The sequence below is a fragment of the Cardiocondyla obscurior genome, linkage group LG03 (assembly GCF_019399895.1).
Source record: "Cardiocondyla obscurior isolate alpha-2009 linkage group LG03, Cobs3.1, whole genome shotgun sequence".
In the NCBI taxonomy this organism is placed as follows: Eukaryota; Metazoa; Arthropoda; class Insecta; order Hymenoptera; family Formicidae; genus Cardiocondyla; species Cardiocondyla obscurior.
This window is the reverse complement of record NC_091866.1, coordinates 3,237,295-3,262,262: the sequence shown is the minus strand read 5'-3', so window position 1 is coordinate 3,262,262 and position 24,968 is coordinate 3,237,295. Positions and strand designations below refer to the sequence as shown.

Genomic DNA, 24,968 nt, shown 5'->3' with positions numbered 1-24,968 from the left:
TGCGGGCAGGTACCGACGCTATCTCCGACTTCGGTCCAGCGACCGAACGTCCGCGCTAAATGGGCAGAAGTTACGTGGGAGAGGCAGGGGTGGCGATGAGACTAAAAGAGACAAAGGACCATATGCAAAAATTGGAATGTAGGTGGGTACGCGAGGGCAGAGGTCGAGCTGCCACCACCCTCCTCCCTTCCGCCATAGTGCCGCTGTCAGCATCACTCTCCCTTCCGTTGCCACTGCGAGAGAGGCTGCAGCATCCCGTGCAGGGAAAGAAGCTCACGGCCCGGACGACCCGGAGCGAAGAAGGAAGGAAGGAAGGAATCAAGGAAGAAGGCGGAAACGTCATACGCTTCCCCGTTTTTTTTCTTTTTTTTTTATTTTTCTTTTTTTATTTCTCCACGATTCCCGGCGGCCTTTCTTTCCGATCTCAGGCGTCGCGTGGCAGCTCGCGGGCCTCGTGGTCGCCCGCCGTTGGGTTGCATGTCGATATTCGAGTGCGCGGTGCAGGCTGAGCAGAGGATCCCGCTGTCCGTCGAGCCGAGAGTCTAAAATTATCGGGTAACCTACGCGCGCGGGCGCGCAGCTGCCTGAGGTAGTGGGGGTAAGCGAAGGAGAGAAACGAGGAGAGGCGCGGCAGTTGCACGTCGGCGCGGAACGGACAAGGATGGGACGCGATCGGGGGGTGGCAGTCCGTGAGTTAGAGCGAGATGAACGGTTGAAACCAGGTGCCGGGGCGACGGACAGTTCGTGGCGGCGACGAGGAAAGTGCGCGATAATCCGGGGCGGCGGGAGTGAGACGGAAAACCGGGGGAGGAGGTGAACGCAACTACGAGGAAGAGAGAAGATCGTTACAAGGGGAGCGAGAGTGAGCGACAAAAGGGAAAGGTAGGCGTCGAACGAGGAGAGAGAATTGTGAGATCGTCCGGTGGAAGGAGCTAGATGAAGCATCGTGAAGTAGGCAAGTGTAGGTGTAGGAGGAGTAGTTTCGCCGATACGAGATCGCGGCGCTGGCGAGAGGGGAGAGGGAATGAGTGAAGGTGCGCACTTGGCGGCTAGAGGAAGGAAAGAGCGCGAGCGACGCGATAGACGAGGTTGAACAATCGGTGCCGGGCGAGCGCACGCCGGGCGCGCTTCAACCGCGAAGGAGAGAGATAGAGCAGCGGCTGCGAAGCGTCGAGCTGAAGGGAGGAAAAGGAAGAGAGAGGCGCGGACGAAGAAGCGCGGTGACCGGTGCGAAGTCGACGGTGCTAACGAGAGCTAAGGCGCCCGCTCCAGGATCAGGCGGTGGACGATAGCACGCCAGCTGCCCGGAATCAGCGGCCTCAGCGGGACGTCGCAGGACGCGATCTCGCAGAAGGGCTCGGGGAAGCACGCGCGCGCGCGTAGAGCCGACGACGCCGAGCATAGTTTCTCTCGCTCGCGTTTCCTCTAATTCTCCCCACTGCTTTGTCGCGCCCCCTTCCCCGGCGTCAGTCAAGCATCGCGCGCGCGAGACACACCGTCGTCGTTGGTCCGCCAACCGTCAGAACCGTGTGACAGCTCCCGCGTGCAGCCGCCACTACCGCGCGAGTTCGATCGTCAACGAAGAGCAGACCGCGCGCGCGTAAATCCAAGATTATCGAGATCAGAAGCGTGGCTACGCGCGAACCGACCGAAATCCCGGGGAGGCCGGTGTCGCCTTCGAACGACGAATCGTCCGCGAGCTTTACGGGCCATCGTTAACCTCTTCGACGAGTCGATTCGCCGTCGATCAGTCGGTCGGGTCAGCGACAGCAGCGGTAACAACAGGCGCGACAACGACAGCGGCACCATGACGGACGACCAGGACAACACGTGCGAGGACTCCTTCGAGCCCGGCGACATCAACACCGCCTTCGCCAAAAAGCTGCGGGGCCGGAAGGGTGCCCTCAAGAAGAAGAATGTCTACGTGGTCAAGAATCACAACTTCATGCCCCGTTTCTTCAAGCAGCCCACCTTCTGCAGCCACTGCAAGGACTTCATATGGTGAGTCCAGTTCCACGCTTTCTTATTTATTACCGATTGTTTCTGGGACGCATCCTGAATTTTATTATCACCGCCGTACGTCCGCGACGAAACGTAACGCCAATAATAACTCATTCGGTACATTTTTGTCAAAATTTTGAAGACAACTGGCGAGGCGTTGCTGAAAGTAATAATTTATAAATAGATCTCATTCTAAAAAACAGACAGCCTTTATGTATTATCTCCTGAGAATCTGATTATAAACACGAAGCCTGCTCCCAAGTGAGTAGCTGGCGGCAAATAACTCTTTCCCGCGAAACGGTGTGAAACGTGCGCAAACGTTCGCTTGACGCTATTCGTATTTTCAGCTTTTGTAACCGTTACACTCGTTACTATCATTAGCCCCTTATTATTTGAACGCGATCCCGAAAATACGGCGGCCCGTGCGCGCTGGCACGCTTTCGCTCTCCTCGTAAACGTGTCTATGCGTCGGATGCGTTCCAGTAACGATCGAGTTTGCATCCCCGGGAGAAGAGTAGGTGAACGCCTCGGGGAGAAACTCATCATGGAACGGCTTGCATCGACAGGTCTGCTGTGACGAAAGGGGGTTGTTCGCGAGCTCTCACCCCCTTCCAATCGATTTTGACAAAAGACGATCGCTGCCACTTATTATTTTCGATTACGCCCCACCTTTGATATCACTCGAATCACCCCTCGCTATCATTTTCGTGCTCGATTCTTCGAGAGATCAAGATTCTTCGGTTAATCAGTTGTGAAGAAGTCTCGATCTTCCCTTTCTCCCCCCTCGCGGCTTTCAAACCGACGCCCCTATGTTTAAAAAAAAATCCGAACAACCCCCCCTCCCCTTTTTTTTATTTATTACACAAGCGACAACTACAGCCGACACGCTGTTACTTTATTTAATTTATTTAATCGATTTAATAAATATCACGATCGGTAACGCGTTTTACTATCAGCGGTATTAATTCCGGTCGGCTTGTTAATTCCTGCCTGATGTTTTATTAATCGTACGTTTATTATGTCGCGGATTTTTATTTACAATCCCGTGCGTAATGAGAGATTGATTATCTCTGCCGCGGCATATGGAACGATAGGCTGTTCTAAAATTAGCGCTCAATTAATATTGATGCAGCTAACAGGTTTACGGATTGATCACTCTCATTTTCTCTAACACCTTTATTCCTTATGCATTCCGATAGATGTTCTCGATTGTCGAGTTCGGAACGGTGTGCGTAAATTTTGAGTTAAATGACGCGATTATTTGAAACATGACAGAAAAAAAAAGTCTCACTCTCTCTCTTTTTCTCTTCCCTCTTCCTTTCGTCTCTTTTTTATTAGATCATTAATCCACTTTTTGTACGTGTCGTTCGCTTTAGCTCTTCGACGGCATATTGATAATGGAGTTTAGAGTTCATTATTAACAGAGGCACTCAGCTTTTACAGAGCAACGCAAGGGTTTTTTTTTTTAGTTAAATTTACTGATTTTCAATTATTTAATGAGACTGATGAAACGTTATTTTTTAATGCGATAACTCGACTAATTACTTCACATTTGTTGAAACGAATTGATAGAAGAAGGTACACTTTTGCAGTTGCGAATTTTTATTAGCTAAGCGATTGTTCGCTCGCACAGGCGGCAAATAGTTTAACTGAAATTTATTGCGCTAAATAATTGACTCGGAGTTATCTTATTTAATCGTAACTGTGTTGACTTCCTCGTCGCGAATCCCGGTGCCGTGGTAGTCTCCTCTCGTCGCGACGGCGCAACGAGATATCGTCCGTCTTCCTCTTCGCCGTCAAGACGGACAGATGCATAAACCCCAGTTAATAATGCTTTCGGGCCGGCCGGTCTGTGATTAAACGATCCAGCCTTGACGTGCTCGCTTCGTTCTTCCTCCTCGGTCCGAATTAGAAACCTTCCATTGCGATGCGAGAATCAGCGGCGGCGCTTCTTACATATGCACTAAGCGTATTCACGTGCCGATCTTCCATCACTTCTTTCTTAGCGGGACCTTCGCTCGTCCGCTTTCGACTACGGGCAAAGTGTCTCAACTTCTTGAGATCCGTCAGGTGAACAGGTGGCCGTTTTTAGCTTTCCTTTTAAACATGTAAAGACGCATAATTTGTCGAGTAGAGCTTCTCGTAAAGTTGTAGCAATCAGCCCTTCATCTTGTAGCGACAAACAAAAAAAAAGGGAAAAGAAACTTACAAGACGTTTAAATAATTAAATGATCGAGCTCTTTGATTCGCTCGCCGATCGCGCAACGCGAAACATATGTCGTGAAAAAGAGTCGCGGTAGAGTCGCGTCCGACATGATTCGCAATGATTACTATCCACGTGTGCATTTGTGACCAGCGGCCGTGACAATTGATGACGTCGTGCCCCACGCACTTGTCGCATAACATTTCGCGATCGCGAAGCGCATATCACGATGACGAAACGCATCTCATGACAATGTGATTTCGGACCGCTCGGCGTAACGCGCTCGCATCTCCGTGTCGAATTCTCCGACCGATCTGCATTTTCGTTCGCATATGCCGTGTGTCTGTAAGCCAGACACGCGTCGCTGACGTAACAATGTATATTTTGAAAGTTGATCAAGTATTTGCATGCTACTCTTTCCTGAAATAATTTTATGCAGAACCGGGAGAATGTCATTGTAAACTGTTCCTCTCAAAGTAAATATGTGGGAAATTTTCCATGAATATGTGCAGTTATATTAATCCATCGAGTAAAAGATGCTTTGCGAAAAATTTCTTCTCGAACGAGGTTATTTTAAAAAGATCAAATATACCTAGGTATAATTACATTGATATTTTTTATTTATCGTACGTTAGCATTGACAAAACCACTGCTTCCCTTTTCTTTCGTTTTCGTTTCTGCAAAGGTGTACCAGTTCCGCATTTGTCTTTCTGAATTTTTATTCATACTTCAATTACTGTAAAAAATTAAAAAAGAAAATTTTTTTTCCTGACTATTATTATTTCACGTTGCCTACGTTTAAAGTGTTGAATTTTTCGCAGATAATTATGATAACGGAAGGTCCTTGGCTAATAATATTTTTAATGCTAAATTCATGAATATGAAATTTTTTTTATCTTTTTCATTATCAAGGCTTTGGAATTTTATAGTACTTTGTGTATGGATTTAGTCGCTGCTAAAGTCCACGGGATTATCGTATTTTATATATTTTACGGGAAGTGCAAATGGTTTGAACATCCTAAATTAGGTGGAGCTTAAATTATAAGTTTTATCTTTATATTAATTAAAATTTTCATATTGTCTGCACATTTGTTAATAGGATGAATAATTTTAATTAGATACGTTATAACGAAGGTAATATAACGAAGTTCACGATATCGCGTATGTGGGGCAGAACTACGCGGCAAGAATTAATTCCTCCGTCGGCGTTGCGCAATGTTTTGTTAATGAAGCTACGAATATCAGCAAATAAATATTCGAAGAAAACGATTCATGGGCGCGGAAGATGAAACGTTATGTAAAAACTGAAGGAAATGGCGAATTAATAGAACCGGTCTGTAGATTTATGGCTATGACCTTCCATTCGAATCCCATCTTTACCCGTACTGTAGACTGTATTTACGAATCTTATTATTCCAATGCTAAAAATGCTAAATCAGATAAGAGAGCGTCGCGTTAATAAAAAAAAAAAGAACGATATTTGACTGTTTATAGCATTTTTTTAATCTGTCGGCACAAAAAATTACTTACATATGTGATTTTTTTTATCGTTGTACGATAAAAAAGCGAATTATTAACGTACCACATTATATTTAGTTGCCTTTTAAAAATTAAAAGCTATGCAAAGTGGTATATTAGGTTAATATTAAACTTTGATATGTATGTCATTAAGTAAATTAAATTATTGACTTAATTGATGAATCAAAAATTATATATAATTTTTTATTATTTATATTAATTAAAATTAGAATTAAAATAATGAAAACCTAATTAGTTACGACGCTCCTTACGTTGTTCGCTTTTACTAATTCACGTAAATTCAACTTGTAACAGTTTCTCGAAGCACTTACGTCATTTTAACAAAAGATTGCGCATTTTGTTCGACTTCTCACTTCTGAACTACAGTATTGTGGTTCATTTCACTTGCACATATTGATCTAATCGCGCACATAGCTTCCGCACACATGTACACATACACACGTACGCATATATGACGGCAAATAAGATTTATTTAACAGGTTTCCTAGTTTTATGTACACGTCATAGCGAAATCGCTTTTCAATCCATATGTCGTTATCGAATTTTGCGGTTTTCTTTAGTCGCTTTATCGAAGAGGAAATCCGCGCGCAACGAGATCGTTTGATCCATTAACTTGTATCTTGGCACGCGAAACAAAAACGGGCGGCTATTCGCACTATTATAGTTTTCGCACGTAGTTAATTTCATTGTTGCGTAACTAATGTTTGCAACGATCGGCTAAAAATAACATAAAGTTGTCTGATGTAATTGAAACTAGTCGATAAATAACGACGATAATATTATAATTTTGAAAAATTAATTTATTCAAGCTTGTTTCATGATTAATAACCTTTTTTTTTTTTCTTTTAATACGCGGTATATTTCTATTCAAAAATCGTATTTATTATGTATAGGTATAGGATTGTTATGATATAAAGAAGTGGCACTAGTTAATGGTTATTACAAGATTATCAAAATATAATAGCTATTAATTTAATTATTGGAAACTCATTGTGCATTGACCTATTTATGTAGCGGTTTCAGTTACTCCACTTCATCCTATGCTTAAGGCACTTGTAACAAAGCTAGGTTAATACTCCAACGAAGTAGATTTCCAAATTATTGTCTTAATGTTACACTTATTAAATAATTATAATATAATTTAGCGTATAAATTTGATAGTTAATTATTTATTCAAATAACAAACATCTTATCATTTTTTTCTGAAGCCTTTACTTTTAATATAAATTATTAAAATATTACTCTTAGAATTTTCTAAATACTTTTTTTTTATTTAATTTAATTTTGTTTGTATCATTAGTGTTTTTTTTTTTTTTTTTTTTTTGAGTCTGTTTTGCCACGATACCGAGAAAATATACGGTGTGAAAAGTTTGAGATCAGACCCAGGATTCTGAGATTACTATCATTTACATTAGTATGACGCAATCTTTAGGGAGAATCTTTTTTCCGCGCGGTATTACTTTGTTTAAAAATGAAATTTAAACTTTACTTAATTTTTTGGCCATTCAAACCTTTGCACTTTCTTCTAATTTTTTTTTTCTACTCTGCTGGTCGCAACCATTTAAATGGAATCTTTAAGTCTCGAACTTTGGCGTGTAATTAAAAAAACATATATATCGAGTCACCAACGAATATGAAATACATACACACGAATGTGTGTACGTACAAGGCGTCTATACATTATTAGGCCTATAAATCGCCGCACAAAACATCTGACCCTTCTGTCCACTTACCACTGACAGACTGTCTCATGTTTCACACACAAACGCGAGAACACACATACGTAGTCATACAAGTATGGAATATGTACACCCGACGAGCTTGCAGCGAGTTCACAGTTGTTGACCTATACTCGCATTCCCTTTTCCATAATGGAAAATAGATGCCTAGCCCTTCCCCGTTCTCTCTCTCTCTCTCTCTCTTTTTTTTCTTTGAGTAAAAAAATCCATAAAAGAAAATTCGAGAACTGTTGGCAATTTGATTTTAGGCTCGGAAATTAAATTTTTCACCAGAGATATTGGAAAGCTTTTTGAGGTAAAAGCGCATACTGTTAAATTTATATTTAAATTAAATTTGCTTAAACGGAAATTAGTAGACTAATTTACGAGGCCTTTTTTATTTTCTTTTTTTAAACTCTGTAACGCGAGATTTGAATAATACATTACATAAACTCCGATGTATTTTCGGTAATGAGTTTTCCTGCGGTACGGATCGACTTCTTTTATTAAAAGCGAAGGCGTTGTTATTATTTCCACTTCAATGGAACTTACGAAAAGTAATTTCCATCGACAACTTTATGACGGTAGCTCTTGATCAAACTCCATTGACATTTTCATTAAAATTAGAACAATCTTGACCAATTCCCTAACAGACGTTTACAATGAAGTATGACTTTTGATTTTGAGGCAGTTTTAAAATTTTTTCAGAAAACTATGATGTCTCTTCTAACATCTACGTAATTCATAAAATTAATATTAATTAGAATTTTATAAGAGCGTAGGCCTAGCGTGCCTTTTCAAATATTGAATGTAATTTTGTCATAATATTGCCGAAGCGATAAAAAGAGATATAGAACGAACCCATTTTCGCGGAAGCGAAACGTTTTACGGATACTGTTGATTTATCAGTTCATTTTTCCTTCGACATATCGGGCACAAAGGTCGCGAAGTGAGACGTGAAAGAACACGGATGCTGCGTTGACGTGGACCGACGAACGGTTGAAACTCTCGTCGGGTTTTGTACTTCGTTCGAAATTAAATTGTATCTGAAATTAAACGGGTTTCATTAGCCGCGTAAATACTTGATCGGAACGCAGATTAGAGACACGTGATTGATGATTGCGTGAGAGTAAATTATCCCGGCTGATTGTTTCATCGCCAAACACACGCGGACACTTCAGCAATCGCATCACGATCCACTTCGATTGCGGTAAATCGCTAACGACCGTGACGTCGTTATACTCTTAACAAACCGGATATTGTGTCATTAACATTTGATTAATAAAATGCAAAATATCTCGCGTGACGTGGTAACTCGTAGCTACAAATCTTACGTAAATGAACGTTTCATTATTTTTTTTTTTCCTCTGTGTTTTTTTTATGTTGGTTGTATTTTTCTTTCTTCGAATTAATGTGGTCATTTATCTCGATAATTTTTGAAAAATTATTATTACATTGTATATGTGCTATCTTATTAACACACGGTTTTTTATTTTTTATTTTTATACGCTTGTGAGATACAAATAGATTTTAAGCCGCGTTTTTTATTTATATTGTTTTAGAGAATGTGTTTTTTTCGATAAAATATATTAAAAGTAGCAATGTAATTAATTAATATCCACATAAAACTGGCAGAGATATATATATATTTTTTTTTTTTTTTAAGTATTTTTGTAAAAAATATTGACAAACAGGTGACGTAACGATTTGTATCTATATTATTGAGACACACACCACACGTGTATACACGTGTTTACTACTTTTTATTTTTAATCACGTTTACGAAGTCGAATCAAAGTATTTTTTTATTTCTATTTTAAACTCCAATTTGCGTTTAATCTAAGATTTATTTTTGTCACGAAAGGGCATTGCGCTTCCATTGTCCATGACGAAGAACAGTATACGGGTACTATAGCTATATTTCCTCTCGCTACATGTCTCTCAAATTCACTTGGGAGTATGTTCCACGACGCTCTCCGCTATTATAGTGTAACGTTGTAATGTATATCTGTAGACATTGTGTAAAATGTTCTTGCGTATATATATATTCGCATAACTTGCGCTAGGTACACGTTCTTCGGGGTTAAACAGTACGCTTGGATTGCGGAAAGATTATCTAATCTCGCGTATGATTAAGAGCGCGAATGAATATTCGGTGCACTGAATTTTTCTCATCGTTACTAAATTAAATACTGGAAAGGGAATACGATCCGTGAAAGTTTCGCTCCTCTACTTTATTTCGGTTCTGGTTTCTAATCCAATGTTAATACCGGGGAGAACACTGGACGATAGGTATTGAGTTACCTCTTTTCTTCCTAACGAAAGTTCACGGCCGCGCGGCTTGAGGTGCTTCGTTCAATCTGTAACGAGATTATGTCGCGAGCGTTCACGCGGCGTTACGCAATTACGCAGCTGCGACGTCCACGGCGCGCAGTCCGGGGATTCAAGGGGCTTTTTACGCTGAGCTATATCGGTTTCACGTGCCCACGCGACATCGACGGTAGTAACGAGACTAACCCACGTGCCGTCACAAATTTTTGAAAAGTTTCGGCGCCTCCGCCCGCAACTTTATCGCCTACGTTACATAATCGATTTTCATACGTTTTCCTTACCCCGCTACGTATTTATTTATCACGTAATGATACCTCAAAGATGCACGTGTAAATATTTGACGTGCGAATAGGACGTCGTATTTTTCTTTCGAGTTTCAACTTTTAGCGCGACCTCGAAAGTGCATACCGTCCGACGTTTGAAGCACATTCTTGAGATAAAAAAACATTTAAGCGACATCTGAGCTAACCCGCCGTGAAAAATCACGATACGCTCCGTCGAAGAAGAATTCAAAATAAATATCACATATGTATCTGAGGTATACGCGCCGCGAACTATTTCAGAATCGTCCACCGGAGTACACGGGTGTCGTACGGTTTCATTGCGGCACGTGCTTCAAATGTTATCACGCGTATAACTTTTATAGAGACATTTGTGTCACATCTGCCTATATATTAATTAATTCTCACGGCTGTGTACGCAGCTGACTTCCGCGGGGTTTCGTGTCGGATCGCGACAAGCGTTATCGTCGCGTCGTTCGACTCCGTCACGGCGAAGACTGCCGTGCGATCCGAGAAAATCTATCTTTCATCTACGCCGAACGAGATAACAGATAAATCGCCGCATCGCAAACAGTTGCGTAATCGAGAGCGGATTTATTTCATATGACATCATTCCGTTCCGCCTTCTGATATCTTCGTGTACTCGGGCTTACGCCTTGCCCCAGGTATCGCCGGGGGTATCGACTGCGCCGCCGGCAACGCCTAGGCGATGGCTTCGCCGCAATTGCACACCCACGTTTATCGCCCGCGCCGGAATAATGAAATTAGATTGCCCTGGATAGAGTTACGAGTTGTCTGAAGTAGCGATAAACGAATGATCCACTTGCATATCGGCGCGGTGCAGGTGACCGCGTTGCGTTGTTAACCCGATCGAACAGAAAACGAGGCTCGTATTTGCTCCTTGTTGCATTTCGCCCGGCGAGAACGTTATACGCGAATCTGCATGGGATTGCAGTATCGGATATATATTCCGCACACGCACGCCACACATATCTCGAAGAACACGTTATTTTCAATTTTCTCGTCGAGCTGCAATCGGCTGATTTCATCGCGTACTGTAATCTACTGCGTATTATTTTTAGATTAAAGCTGTATTTGGTATTTCGGCCGGGGTAGGGAGGGGAGAAAAAGAAAAAAAAAAGAGATGAGTAAAATTCATATTCGTTTAAGTGTAGATCATGCAGAGTTTTTTTTTCAGTAAGTTTTAAATTGCTACGATTCATGATTTGTTTTACGATTGCGTATATATTTCTGCGGATTTATTCAGTAGTATACTTTTGTATCGTGAATCTCTTTTAGCTTTTGTTTATCTTAGGTGATTGCGTATTCTGCAATTATCTGGTCATTATTTATGCATGCATGTAGTGTTTCTTAGTATTCTCTTTACGTGTCTGTGCATAAATTAGCGTTGAAACTGATTTATTTAACGTGAAACTGACAGGTACTTTTGTCGGGGAATTTCATTGTACGTTCCGTAAGCTACGGAATTACGTCAAAATCTTTTGTGGGACGACGTGAGATTACGTTTCTTTCCAACCGAATGTGTTAATATTTGAGAATCGTGGGCGGGCGGGCGGAAGTTGTTTCCGTGTGTCTTGCGGCAGCCGAGCGAGAATCGATAATTTAGAGTGACGGGTCTTTAACCTGGTGATAAATTCGAGCGGAAATAATATAACAGTAAAGTTGGGAAGACGCGAGAAAACCGACGGGGTGGTCTTGCTGCCCGGGTTTTACGACAATAGGACGAAACGAAAAGGGGGCTCCGTTTGCTTTCGATAAACATCATCGGCCTGTCGACACACAGGCGTGAAAGTCGGCGCTTCCGATGAATGACGAAGGTGAGATGGAAGTAGCGTTATACATAACGCCATTACACGTTGCAGCATCCGTTGTAGATGTAATCGATGACGCGCCGGGTATGTGTAGGCGCGTATTTTTTTTTTCGAACCCCGGGGTCGGACGCGAATCGGCACGGTTTATCGAAATCGGCGGTCACACACGTAAAAGTCCAAGGATCTTTTTAGCTTCTTGCAGTTTACCTGCTTTCGTTCGATCGGTCGCGCTACCCGGTTAGGACCAGATTTGCGTGGAAATTTTATACGTTACTCGGGAAATGAAGGAACTTGGTATTCCGATCCCCAAGGCGAGGCGCGCCCGCAGAATAATTCGCTTCGTAACTACTTGTCAACTTCTTAAGTTTGCAAAATGGGAATGGTAGGCGGCATAATTTTAGTTACTCGAGCGGTCGGATGCTTTTCCTGGGCGTCCTAAAATTATTATCAGACTTTCGGGGGGGTATCGCTATCCGTCTCTTTGTGCATCTAGTCGGGGATGCAAATAGCTCGCTGCGCGAAAGTTACGATCGTCTGCATGTGCTTCTGACTATTACGCTTGATCCCATTTCGAGAATTCCATAACTCGTGATATTCGCGATCCTATAACTTCTCTCTCGTAAACCACTGTTCCCGGATATATGTTCCAATTCTTTAGCCGTACAGAATCGAGATTGAGACTCCCCTTTTCCCCCTTTTTTATATATACATCAGAACTCTATTATTATTTTTGCTAGGAAAGAAATGATATAAAGTGCATTATTTTATTTTCTTTTTTTTTATTTATTTTTTTTTTATCGAACTTTCACACACACTTCCTCTCTCTTTCGCTGTTTGCTTTCGCCGATACGGAGATACACATAAGAGCCGTTTCACCGTGGCGTGTCACAAGGGTTGCTTTGTGGCGAGGCCATAAGGGGGGAGGTAAAAGAGGGTGGTCGCGAATCGATGAAAATCAAGGGTTAGAGGAAGGCCACTCGGGAGGAGAGAAAGAGCGGCCGAACTCGGGATGAAAATAGCCGACCAAACTCCGACTTTCGTTGCACTCGTACAATACGGCCATTGAATAAAAGACGTAAAGGAAGGAGCATATCGCGATTATCGATAGAAACGGTACTTAAACCAGATGTGACTTTACGACGTTATTAATTACGTCAAAAATTATTAGGAGCGTAATATGTACGTTCACGTATCGGACACCTCTCGGGGTTTTTAATTAGAATTATTAAAAGAGTGGCAATTATTTTTACATTAAAATTCTAAGCAGCGAAATTATATAAAAGGCTTCCACATTTATCTTTTGGCTGCCAACACTAATAATACACACAACGATATACATTACACGAATAACGTAGGTAACAGAAGCAAAACGATAACAGTTTTTCTCTTACGTTCCTTCCTTATATTCTTTATTCAATGAATACGGTATTGTACGTCGTAGTACGCGGCCTTACTACTCATTCGTATTTCTGTCTGTAAAAGAGACGAGATACCACGAAAGATTTCGCGCTCAATCCATCCGGAAACGTTTATTTTAAATTTTAACTCGCGCCCAATTTCTACTAAATATTAACTCGTACATTTATATACGTATAGTCGCGTATTAATAAATAATTCTGCGTGTGATGCAAAGAAAAAAGAAATTTTTTTTTACGTTTAATAAAAAAGGAAGAAGCGCGAAAGTAGGAAAAGCAGACGAGTTATAAAAATGATCTAAACTTTAACATCCATTATTTTATAATATCCCACAATGCCGATGTATCTCCTGTTGTGTGGAAATGGTTCAGCAATTTTCTTGTATCGTTCAATATTGATTACATTTTATTTTACTTTACATCCATGATATAAAATTCGTAGAATTGGAGTTTGATATTATATAAAATCTACAATTTTACCCGGAAATTTATTTTTATAATATCTTTGAGGATAGGTTTTGTGCAAAATTTTTAGCGAATAATTTATTTTGAAATATTCAGCAATTAAATTGGAAGCTTACGCATTGTGAAATATAAGCGTGAAAAGGTCTTTTAGTGTTACATAAATTTAATTTGTATTTATTTCATTACTTGGTTGCTTTACAATATTTTCATAAAGATTGCCTCGCTCAGTAGTGCCTCTGTAAGAACGTTTTCATAACATTTTCACGAAGATCGCTTCGCCTCGCATCATTCTGTGTGATTCTCAATTTTGCAATTTTATTTCAAACGTTGACGAAAATCGCAATGTAGAACTGGTATAAAAGATTGGAATCTGGTACATCGTAATATAAAAAAAATAAGCTAGAAAATATAAACTGCATTCGAATAGAATTATAAAATTTCCATCATTATTGTTTATTTCGGCAAACGATAATAACGTTCATTTAATTCGATAAAATATCATCTATGTAACGAGTCCAATCGCGAGTTCGTAAATAAGAACTTATAATTGAATACAGTAATCGAAAAGTTTACGCTCTAAAAAAAAAACACTATTCTTAATGTGTCGAATAATAAATTCGAAACAATAAAGCTGCAACACTTCTTTAAATTAAGAATTCCTTTAGATATTTTACTACGTTAAATGTTGCCAACCGCGGTATACATGTCGTGAGTATTGTTATGCTTGCATGCGATAAAGGTGTATAATGTTACGTATAACGCCTTGACCTTCGTATGATTTTGAACGAGCGTGCACCTGCCACGCACTTTGTAACGACGACCATGACCGCATTACTTACTAATTAAATCAGAATAAATAAATGTTAAATTTTTTTTATATATTTTTTATCTTTCACGTGGCTTTTTTTATCGTGTCTCTCTCCCGCGTGAAAAGAAATTCAGTAAAAATATTTTAAAAATAAATTTTAAAATAAATAAATAATTCTTTTTCTTATCATATTCTTTGTATTTGTATATAAAGTGCTGTATATACAGATAAAGAATTCTTTTTCTTTCGTGAATATTTATTCTTTTCGGGACGCAGTTATCTTCTGTTTCCCAATATTTTACTCCAATAGAAAATTTCAAGAATTGTCGCAGCTAGTAATATTTCATATTGTCATGTCTGAGGCATTGAAGTTTTTTCACTGATCGTTATTGACAATGAAAAGTTCGCGACTGAAAGCTAAAATATTAATGGGAAAAAAAAAAAAAAAAAAAAAGAACAATCTTCGGAACGGTTCTCCTTTTAGTCGATCAACTTCGTATTCCTAGATCATCGTTCATTATCGTCAAGGATCGTTCGTGACAGCCTATCATGTCGAATATTACGAGAATACGGCGGATGGCGTAGAAAAATTGAAACTGGGTTGATTATAACGCAGGCTTTCCTCGTATAACGTAAATAGGCATTTTTCTGACAACAAATCAGGAATTTTCTTCCACGGATTACCCGTCGCTGATCAGTGAAATCGTAATACGCCGCGTACGCGAGCGCTGGAATTGATCAATCGTCGTATCAATCGGCATCGAGAGTGGTTTGACATCTCATCGACTACGGAAATGAGTTGCGCGCGACTTTGTATCCGTCCACCGTCGCTTCAGCTTGACTTCGTAGATAGACCCACCCTTCATCCTTTCAGTAGTTTCAGTCAATCCGATCGGTTGGCAACCAAGGTTCATCAGCGACGTAAACATTGCGTGAAATGGAGTTTCTTTCGACGTACAACGGTAGATTCTTATCGTCTTTTACAGTCGAGTCTTTTTAATCTCATAGTTTTGAAATATCTCGGGCTCTGTAGAAATAAAATAATAATTAAATTTTTTTATTTGACGATTATTCGATGAAAATAAAAAAAAAAAAGAAGAAGAAAAAACAAAATTATCGAGTAAATTTCGTTTCATCTGCATTCCGACGTGTGTCGCGAATTGCACGATAATTTAATAATCTCAATTGAAGTTGTATTCGTAACGTGGGTTTATTTTTGACATTTTAAATCTTCCTGCTTTTTTTTCTCCCCCTGCCGCGTGGATTCGCGTAAAAGATGTATGCCGGATACGAAAAGCACATCCGTCGGGTAGCCAGCGCTGTAAAAAGTTAATCACGAAAAATCGAAGTTTCCGAGGCGAGTCCCTTGCTTTTCTTTGGCCTGATCGGCGCAAGTGTTCGCAAGCTGTCGCGATCGAAAGGATAACTCTTCGCCCAGCATCACGTCATGGATGTTATTCTATCGGGAAGAGAATTCGAGATTACAACCGCGCGGTGCCGGACAAAACTCTTTCCTCGACGACCTAAATTATATCCCGTGAGAAATTTTCCACGTGATTTGGGATTAGCTCTGTTAAACAATCATTAATGGCTCGATCGCTGTTGGATAAATAGCCCCTCTTTTTCCTCCCCAGTTTATTGTCGCGCAATTATATGTATTTATAATTATTCCGAAAGATTTACGTGTGCACATTCACTCAGAAATGACGTGCACACTTGACATAATAAGAGAGATGACTAGCATCCGTCGAATAAATGGCAGAGTTTATACTGAAATTGTATTTTTATTATCAAACAATGGATATTGATTCGATAGTAATTATGCACTTGTTAGGAAAGGTAAAATTTTTTTTTATTTTTTTAAATATTTTTTACCATTAAAATTAATCGCATTGTTTCGTTTATTCAAGAGTACCAATTATAAATAACGAATACAGAAAGCACATGTCGCGGCAATATATGTTTAAAAAAAAAAAGAGGAAATTTGTATTTTTTGCCTTTCAATTTTTTCTGTCTGGACTTTTTTAACTTTTTCTAAAAATACATTTTAATACGTATATTCACTTTAATTTATTATCTTCCGTCTTATAAATTATGCATTGCGCGAGAAATTAGAAGAAAGGAGATGTAATAAATTTCTGTACCCGCGCGTCTGCGTAACTTTATCGAGGCTTCTTTACATTCCTCTTAGCGAGAGCTTGAGTTTCGGAAATCCGAGTTCACCAAATTTATGACGACTCGGACACAGGAAGTTGAATAACGGTATACTTTAAGCGGAATGACGTATTTCTCGAGATAGATCGTCTCTCGTGTCTCTTTTATTCCCGGCGGTTCCGACAGTGCCGCTGGTATAACGATAAACGATGAAACATTTGCCGCGTCTGATGCACGTCGCAAATGAAGAAGTGGAGGCGAGCTTTTATGCTTATGCGCGAACTAAGTGCAACGGCGAGGAGACCACCGCGTCCCGTCCGTTTCGTTCGCGTTTCATTTGCGGCCGCGCGGCGTATAACAACGCGCAAAATTTATCCTCGCGCGGTTTTATTTATGAGAAACGCCCGCCGTCTTTCCAGGTGTCGGGCGTGCAATTTGCTTGTCGAAGAAAAAGCGGGGCCGGGAGTATGCCCGTCCGTTATATTATCGCGCGACGCGTAAAGCGGCATTGTACTGCTGGTCGTAATCTTCAGAACCCGTCCTCTCGCCCGCTTCTTTCCGCCTCTCGTCTTCCACCTACATTTTCCTTCTTAGCGCGTATGCGCTCGTATTTAGGATTACTGAATATCAGGACACGGATTCCCGTAATCCCGGCCATACCTCAGAAATTCGCGAGAATCCTGTCGTATCGCTCCCGCCACCCCATTCGGCTTATACACTGCCGAGCGGGGGGGAGGGGGATGCTGCCGGATTTGCCTCCCGCGTTACATAACGGCTCGGAATGACGCGACGTACCTCGGGGTGCACTCGATGCCTTTCCGTCTCCCTATATTCAAGAAGGTTTCCAGCCCGGCTTTCCCGTCTCTTTTATATTAATATACAAGCGTGCATGCCGTACGTGACGCGACAGGCTCTCACGGGCGCGTATCGCGATATCTATTTTCGGAGCGAGTTTAAATCCCGCCTGCACGTGGATATAATTTGACACTCGCGTTCGAACAGAATGGTAGGAACAATATTCGACCGAAGAGCCTACCGTTCACTGGAGACGTTTGTCTTGTCCGAATACCTCAACCGATTTGATTTTTACTCGCGATAAAGTACGGTAAATGACTTCTTTTTAATTTCGTAAATTAACGCTCAGCGTTTACTTTCCGATCCGACGTACGGGCAGGTTGTCGCGCAGCGCCTTGATTTATCCGAGTTATTTACCGCGTTGCGGCGATTAATTTCTCAACTGGGTATAACTGCCGCCGTTGATCGTGATCGATATGAATTGCCCCGCGTGTTGGCGGGAGGCCAGCGAACTGCCTGTTGAGTCTCCCTTCGTCAGAAATTTCACTCGGCCATTCATTGTTTTCGTGACTCCGAAGACAGCGCGAGAGTTGGGCTGAATCGCGATATTTATATCGTCCGACGAAGGCCAGCGCTTATTTCCCGCTTCACCTCCACTGTTACCGTGGCTCTTACCGGCGGTCTGCAGTATCGGTGTTCCGAGTTTACGTCGCATTATTTTCTACAATACGGCTACGTCGCGGTGCCGCACAATGCGAACGATAAATACGCGATAAGGCGCGTAAGTCGGTGAAATATATTTGTTACATTGTGTTTTAATGTAATTAAATCGCGCGGCCGCAACCCGCGTGCGGGCGCCACGGTTAGATCTAATATAAATCTAACGTAAACATACGTTGTTAGATGGGCAAACGTTCAGTTAATATTACAGCTAAATTAATTTTTGCGTGGACCAGAGAAACGCCATTTTCTGCGAAACACATTTTTCAAAGTGCGCGATACTTTTAATATATGCAACTGGGTCACTTTGTGTCTGCAGTACTCTATGTAATGGCTAAATATAACTTGAGCGCTACTGATAATCACCTTTTTTCCCTTTTCCTCTTTCTTTCTCTCCCTTTCTCTCTTTCTTTCTTTCGCTCTCTCCTTCTTTCTATATATAAAACTTTTGAAACTATAATATTAATATAAATAAAGAATATACTTTTAATCAAGATCGTATTATACGCCGCAAAAGAATTAGAAAAAAGCGCTCGCATTTCAGGATTTAAATATTATAATCATTATCTCACATATCGGTCGGCAATTAATTTCTTATTATCGTGTCTATTAACCACCGCACCTCGCCTTCTAATTATCAAGATTCACGGAACCGGCGAAAAAGCGGGACTCGGCACAGAGTTCTATTAATTGGAATCCTCTCTTTGCCGACTTTGTCGCTTATTTCATCTTGTTCTCCTTTTTCGAAAATTGTTTTTAGATGTCAAAGGTACTTTAATATAAGTGTCCGCAATTAGCACGTGGAATTTAGATTTGAGAAACGGAATTAAAATTAATTTAGGTCCCTTAAAGTTTTTTTCTTTTTTTTTTTTTTTTTTTTTTTTTTTTTGTGATTTTTTTTTAAAGCTTGCATCTCTTTAACTCAGGTACTTAAATCATCAAAAGAATTGAATCGCCACGGGTTGGTTCATTTACTTTGTATTAGTGCGACGAAAGCGCAGTTATTTTTACCTCACAACTGTGAAAGATGTGAGATCGCTACGTCTCTATTTTCTCTTTTTATCCTCTATTGTGTCGTGTATCCAACGGCGAGAAATGGGTACCGGATAATTGCCGAGAGTGTCTGGCGAGCGGCCAAACTATTCGTCTGTTATACTGTCTAGTAGACGTTTTGACTTACCATATATATCTCTCTGACGCGAACGAGAGCGACATTTAGAACGTGTACTGGACATGCATTTATAATATATGTCATTTCCATAACAATCAAAAACAATAACATCAATACGACAAAAAAAAAGAGAGAGAGAGACAGAGAGAATTAATAGTTTTTACAGAAAGTGTATACACGTCAACTTTATCGTTACTAACGTTCGTCACGTTTACAATATTTTGTCTTTAATAAGAAAATCGAGGAATTATACGATCCGAAACTTAATTAGTAGGAATGAAATTAATAGGTTTTTAATGACAGCTTATTTACAGCAGATCGGTATCTTTTTAATGCTCTTCATTTAATGTCGTTGGAACACGTAACGAATGTTGGAGATCAAACTGCTTGACCGATCTCGGCCAAGTGCTATTTTGGCACATACTTAGCTTAGATTAATAGACGTGTTCGAGAAAAAGAGTTCTTTGTAGCTTCGGATAGATGCTTACGAGGTCGTTTAACCGTTAGTGGGGTGCAGCGTCAATGCGAGATTTATTTATTCTCGCTGCAAGTACCATGTCCGGCGTCACTTCGTAGAGAGAGTGCTTTCGTTGGCAATTCGTTGTCAGCAAACCGTCAATCGACGTGAACGATTCTTTTTATAACGGACCCTCGTCGCGTTACGTGTCATTAACGACGTCATTAATAAATGTCCGGGAATAATTGCGCCCGCGATATGGAACGTGGGCCGAAATAAACCCGCGCGTGCAATGAATTTTAGGAGCTTCCGTATTCATCGGTGCAATTGTTGCATCGCAGGCAACATCCGATCGCGATTTACCACGGATTTTGTCCACACATTTTCCACGATGACTTTATCGAATTATTTCCATGAGCGGCTCGTAACGTCCGATCCATCTATCGAAATGGGCAGACTGCGAAGTTTGCGAAACATGATGTACTCTCCGAGATTTCGAAACGTGCTTTCCCGAAAAAAATTATGAAAAAATAAAAAATGGCATATTTAAAATTTGCTCTTCCGAACACGCCGCGTAGAATTTTTCGTAATTCAGATTTAAATCCTGTTTGAAAATTTCGCTTAATTAATATCGAATCAAGTATGTACGTATACTATAAATATATACTTAAATATAATATAAAGTTTAATTATTTTTTGGCGCGTATAAAGATCCGGTACGTGAGATAATCTTTGCGCGTAGCAATAGCCGGTGCACTGCCGCGCGCGCGAGCAACGTACGCCGCCGAGATTATTGTCGTAGGTCCCGCGAGTGTCGTAGGTCGGTAATCGTTGCGTAATCGGCCGGGACCGCGCGCGCGATACGCACACATGGCCCGGTCTGTCGCTGACGGCGGCACGGGAGTAGAAATAAAGTAGGCATCATGCCCGTAAGGAACGATGTCGTCCCGCGCCATGAGTTTCTGCTTATCGCTCGCCCGCTACGCAGCAGTAATGCGATAAACGCGTACGACCTGATCGCGGAAAATCTGCGGCCGACAGCACTAAAATTAATCATCGATCAGCTTACGCAGAAGAAACAATAGTCTTTATTAAATAAAGAAGAAAAAAGAAATGTAAACGTTTTATCGTTCCTTGATCAGTGCCGTTTTTCTGCACTGTTAATCGTTTCTCACTTTGTGCCGCGAGAGAAAATATTTGCTTTATTTTTATTATTCCGTACAGCTTTTCTGCGTACCGTTATATCACTGGTAAAGGAATGCGGGAGTCATGATCTCGTAGTCGCGTGAGGTCGCCCGACCGAGCTTTGTTTTGTTCTGCACGAAGGTGAGCGCGCTGTAAAAGAATTTATATGACGAATATTATTTTCGGTAATATTACGAACCTATAATTGGTGAATATGGTACCCGTCGATTAGATGAATTATTTGTAGCTTTCGTAATCTTTCTAAAGAATTAAATATAATTGATGCTTAAATATAAATTTTAATTACGTATATTTAAAGGAGCAAGAGATGCTTAAAGTATTTATTATGCCATAAAATATATACCTAAATTCGTAGCTGGTGTTATAAAAAAAATAAATATATATTTCGTATTTTAAACTCTGTTACAACGAGTAAATACGTATAATTTTTCTGGCGACATACCGGAGTTAACTTCTTAAAAATAAATTTGTCCAGGGAGAAAAGTAGGAAGGGAAAATAAAAAAAAATGTAGAAGAGTTAAAATCCAGTTAACTTTATTGGAATAGTTACACGGCGTGAAAATCAGAGGTAACCGAAGATTCAATTGAAACGACAGTCAGCCGAAGATGCTTTGTGTACTGAATCGTTATTGTACGACCCAGAGTGAATTTTTTTCCGGGTGATTCAACCGATTCGCTGTCCATTTCTCGTGATTCCTCGATTAATTTCCTCCTGGCGATTCTACTGCTCTTCAGCTATTTCCCACGAGTCATAGTTTTTTTGTCCGAATGGAGAAAGGCTGCCACGTTCGAATTATCAGCATCGATTCTTTATAAAAAAAAAAAAAAAATCAAAGAAGTATCGTAGCACTCTTTGTGACTTTTTTTTTTGACTATCTCTTTTCTTTATTTCCTTTTTGTACCTTATACTTCCCGTGAAGAAAATCGATGCAGAAAATGCAAAGAGACCTTGCGTGCGTTTATAAATTCACGAAGGATGACTAGATTTTTTTTTCTTTTTAATTTACTATATTTGCGTGATTCAATTTTAGTCGAGATACGATTTAATTGGATAGGCCAACGATGACTAGGTCCGTCAAAGTGCACTTTGAATGATCGTTTAAATAATTTTACGAGCGTCGCAAGAAAAAAGAAGCTCCGTTAGAATTTAATCAATTTGATTTCGTAAAGGAATTTGCGTGTACGGGGGTAGGCAGCGAAGAAATTACGGATATTTCCCAAGCAGCGAATGATGGCAGTGGAAGATGCCCTGCTTGAAAAAAAGACTCGCTTTCGACGTCACTCAGCAGCGTTCCTCGCCGATTCGATTTATCACATTTGCCGCGTCCAGTCGTTGCTCGATCAAACATTTTTCGATTCGCAGCTCGTCCGCGTAATTAAAGGCTTCTAGTTGAATGTAGGAACGATATTCTCCTGGCTGTTAATTGCATCCGTGTGTGCACGGGACGCGCTTGCATGCAACCTGGAATCGAGCAAATAACGAACGCGCGATGATTCGCAATTTACAAAACGCGCGGGTGTGCGAGTTTAATATAAATCCCTCGTCGCGAAATACATCCGCGGCTGTTTCAATTTCGTGCGCGTTTTGTGGATGACTTAAAGGTTAACTAACTTTGATTAGCGACGTAACTTTATTACATCGTTGTTCCGAACATTACGTTCGTAATAATAACGAGAGGAGGGAAGCCCCGATAAATTTTGACGTAACGCATATCGAGATTTTACTTAATTTATTTATTAAGGCATTTAATTAACAGCATCGCATACATCTAGAAAGAGAATCAAAGTGATTTTTACTTAATCAGGAAATCTGTGCTGCTGGGGATCACGTGGCCGAAAATGTTTTTTTTTTTTTTTTTTTTTTTTTTGAGGGAGTTTTTTTCTGAAATAAATATTTTGCATATAAATTAAGTTTGACGTTGCATTTTGAAAGTACTTAATTTAGTCGATGACGAGATTTTAATTGATAACGTTATTACGTCGAACCGTAATGTATAATATTTGACGTTGCAACATATATGCATATATATAACGATGTAATCAGTTTGCACGCAGAGCTTTTTAAACGAAAAATTGAACTTGGAGAACCAGGTGACTAGCGCGTCTACTTGACACCGTCAATATTTGCGCATATTGTATAGCACGTAACATAGAAGCGTGTGTCTCGCTGTCGCATAAAAATATGCACCACTCAAAGCGTACGAAGTTGATATTCTACGATCCAGAATAAAATTTGTATCTTTATACGTTTTACAAAAATCACGCAATTAGAAAATCCTTAATTTCAAAATGATGCGTTTCACAATGCTCTCGATAGGTGAAATTGCAGTAAGTGATTATATTCATGGAAGTCGCGCGAGATCGACGAAGAAAATGGAATTCCGAACAAATGTCGAAGCGATCGGGGAGGAATTAACAAGGGACGTGAAGTGTCATTAAAATGCCGTTTCTCTCGCGACGTGAGGTAACTGTTTTCGAGGTTTGCAGGAAGTTTAGAATCCTCGTGATTTGGCGATCGGGAAAATAGGGCCTTGCTTTCGTATCAATGAGTCACGGGACTAGTCGATCTCGAAAGACGGAGAAAAGAACTTTTGTAATGATAAAAGTCGTCATTTCAAGAATCCGTTCGTCGAAGTTTCGCCAGGAGAGTTAATCCGTAGCTGGCACCGCCCATAGAAGCTTCGTTCTGTACCGACGTAGATTAGGGAACTGTCGTATAGGATGAGAAGGGAATTCTCATTCGTAAACTCTCGCACGAACCTTTCCGCACTACTTATCTTTGCTTTGTTGTCCGTTCTAGACACTTTGACGTAGCAAATGCGCTATTAAATTTTAGAAGAGCTCAACTCTTAATAACCGTATTTACGTGAAAGGATGCTTGCGCTAATTAACGAGCACGATGGTAGCGACAGAAATGGATTACTTACACCACCGCACGATGTGACTATTAATATCGCAAAAGCTCAGTCGATTAAGATATTAAATTAATCGAAGAGTTCAACTGAAAAAGAAAGACTGAAAAAAATATATAAAAAGTACAAAGTATATTAATTACACAATTTGATTTTTTTTAAAATATATTTTTATTTTTAGATATATTCAAATTTATAACCCAAAAATTAATTTTTACTTAGATATTTATAAAAATTTCTTTTTCAATATCGTAGAAATTTAATTTCCTTTTGCTGGCTTTTTTTTTTTTTTTTTAATTTACATTTTTTAATACTTTGAAGATAATTCTTATGTTAAAAAAGGGAGATTTATATGTTTATCAGAAAGATGCCAAGGGGAAACGCGTATCTTACATATAATATTAACCTTCAAAGAATTAAAAATATCGGTAAGCATCTTCAGAATCGAGGGAATAATTATAATGTTCTTTTCCCTTTTGCCGCTACCATCTGTTTAAATTTATTATCTTTATAATCCATGGGATGACGTCGGTGACAACCCTTGTGCACTTTTCGAAAGTGGGAGTTTTCAGAATTAATCGCAGAGTACAAATATAATTCGTGATTAACTAGCGAGCACCACTTATAATTTCATTGCTGTGCGCAATGCCATAAGTATTGCGTCACGCATTACCTACTAACTGCGCTTAATTCGAACCACTTGGACGATGTTGAAATTATTTTGGCAAAACCGACGACGATCACGCGAACCTCACCTACGAACATAAATCGCTCATGCAATTACTGCTCTGCCGAGAATTCGCGAAACGAAAATTACATTGTACTTTATGACCGCTGCGCCAAATTTCGCCTCTAATCGCGAATATAATTCTCGCTTTATTTCAGTTTTTATTATTAATCTGAGAGGCAGCTATAAGCATCCTACACCGATCTGTTGCATTCAAACGACGTATTATTAAA

At 40.2% G+C, this 24,968-nt stretch overlaps 1 protein-coding gene across 2 annotated transcripts in view; it reads left to right on the top strand.

The window, feature by feature from the left end:
* Window positions 1–1,425: 1,425 nt before the first annotated feature.
* The window catches only part of Pkc53e (Protein C kinase 53E), a 46,215-nt gene continuing 22,672 nt past the window's right edge, over window positions 1,426–24,968 (top strand). The window contains exon 1 of one of the 2 annotated variants that reach the window (XM_070654040.1): window positions 1,426–2,001. In XM_070654040.1, the coding sequence (XP_070510141.1) occupies window positions 1,808–2,001 (194 nt within the window). In that variant the 5' untranslated portion in view covers window positions 1,426–1,807. The remainder of the gene's footprint in view (window positions 2,002–24,968) is intronic. The other variant, XM_070654039.1, reaches the window with a different exon arrangement.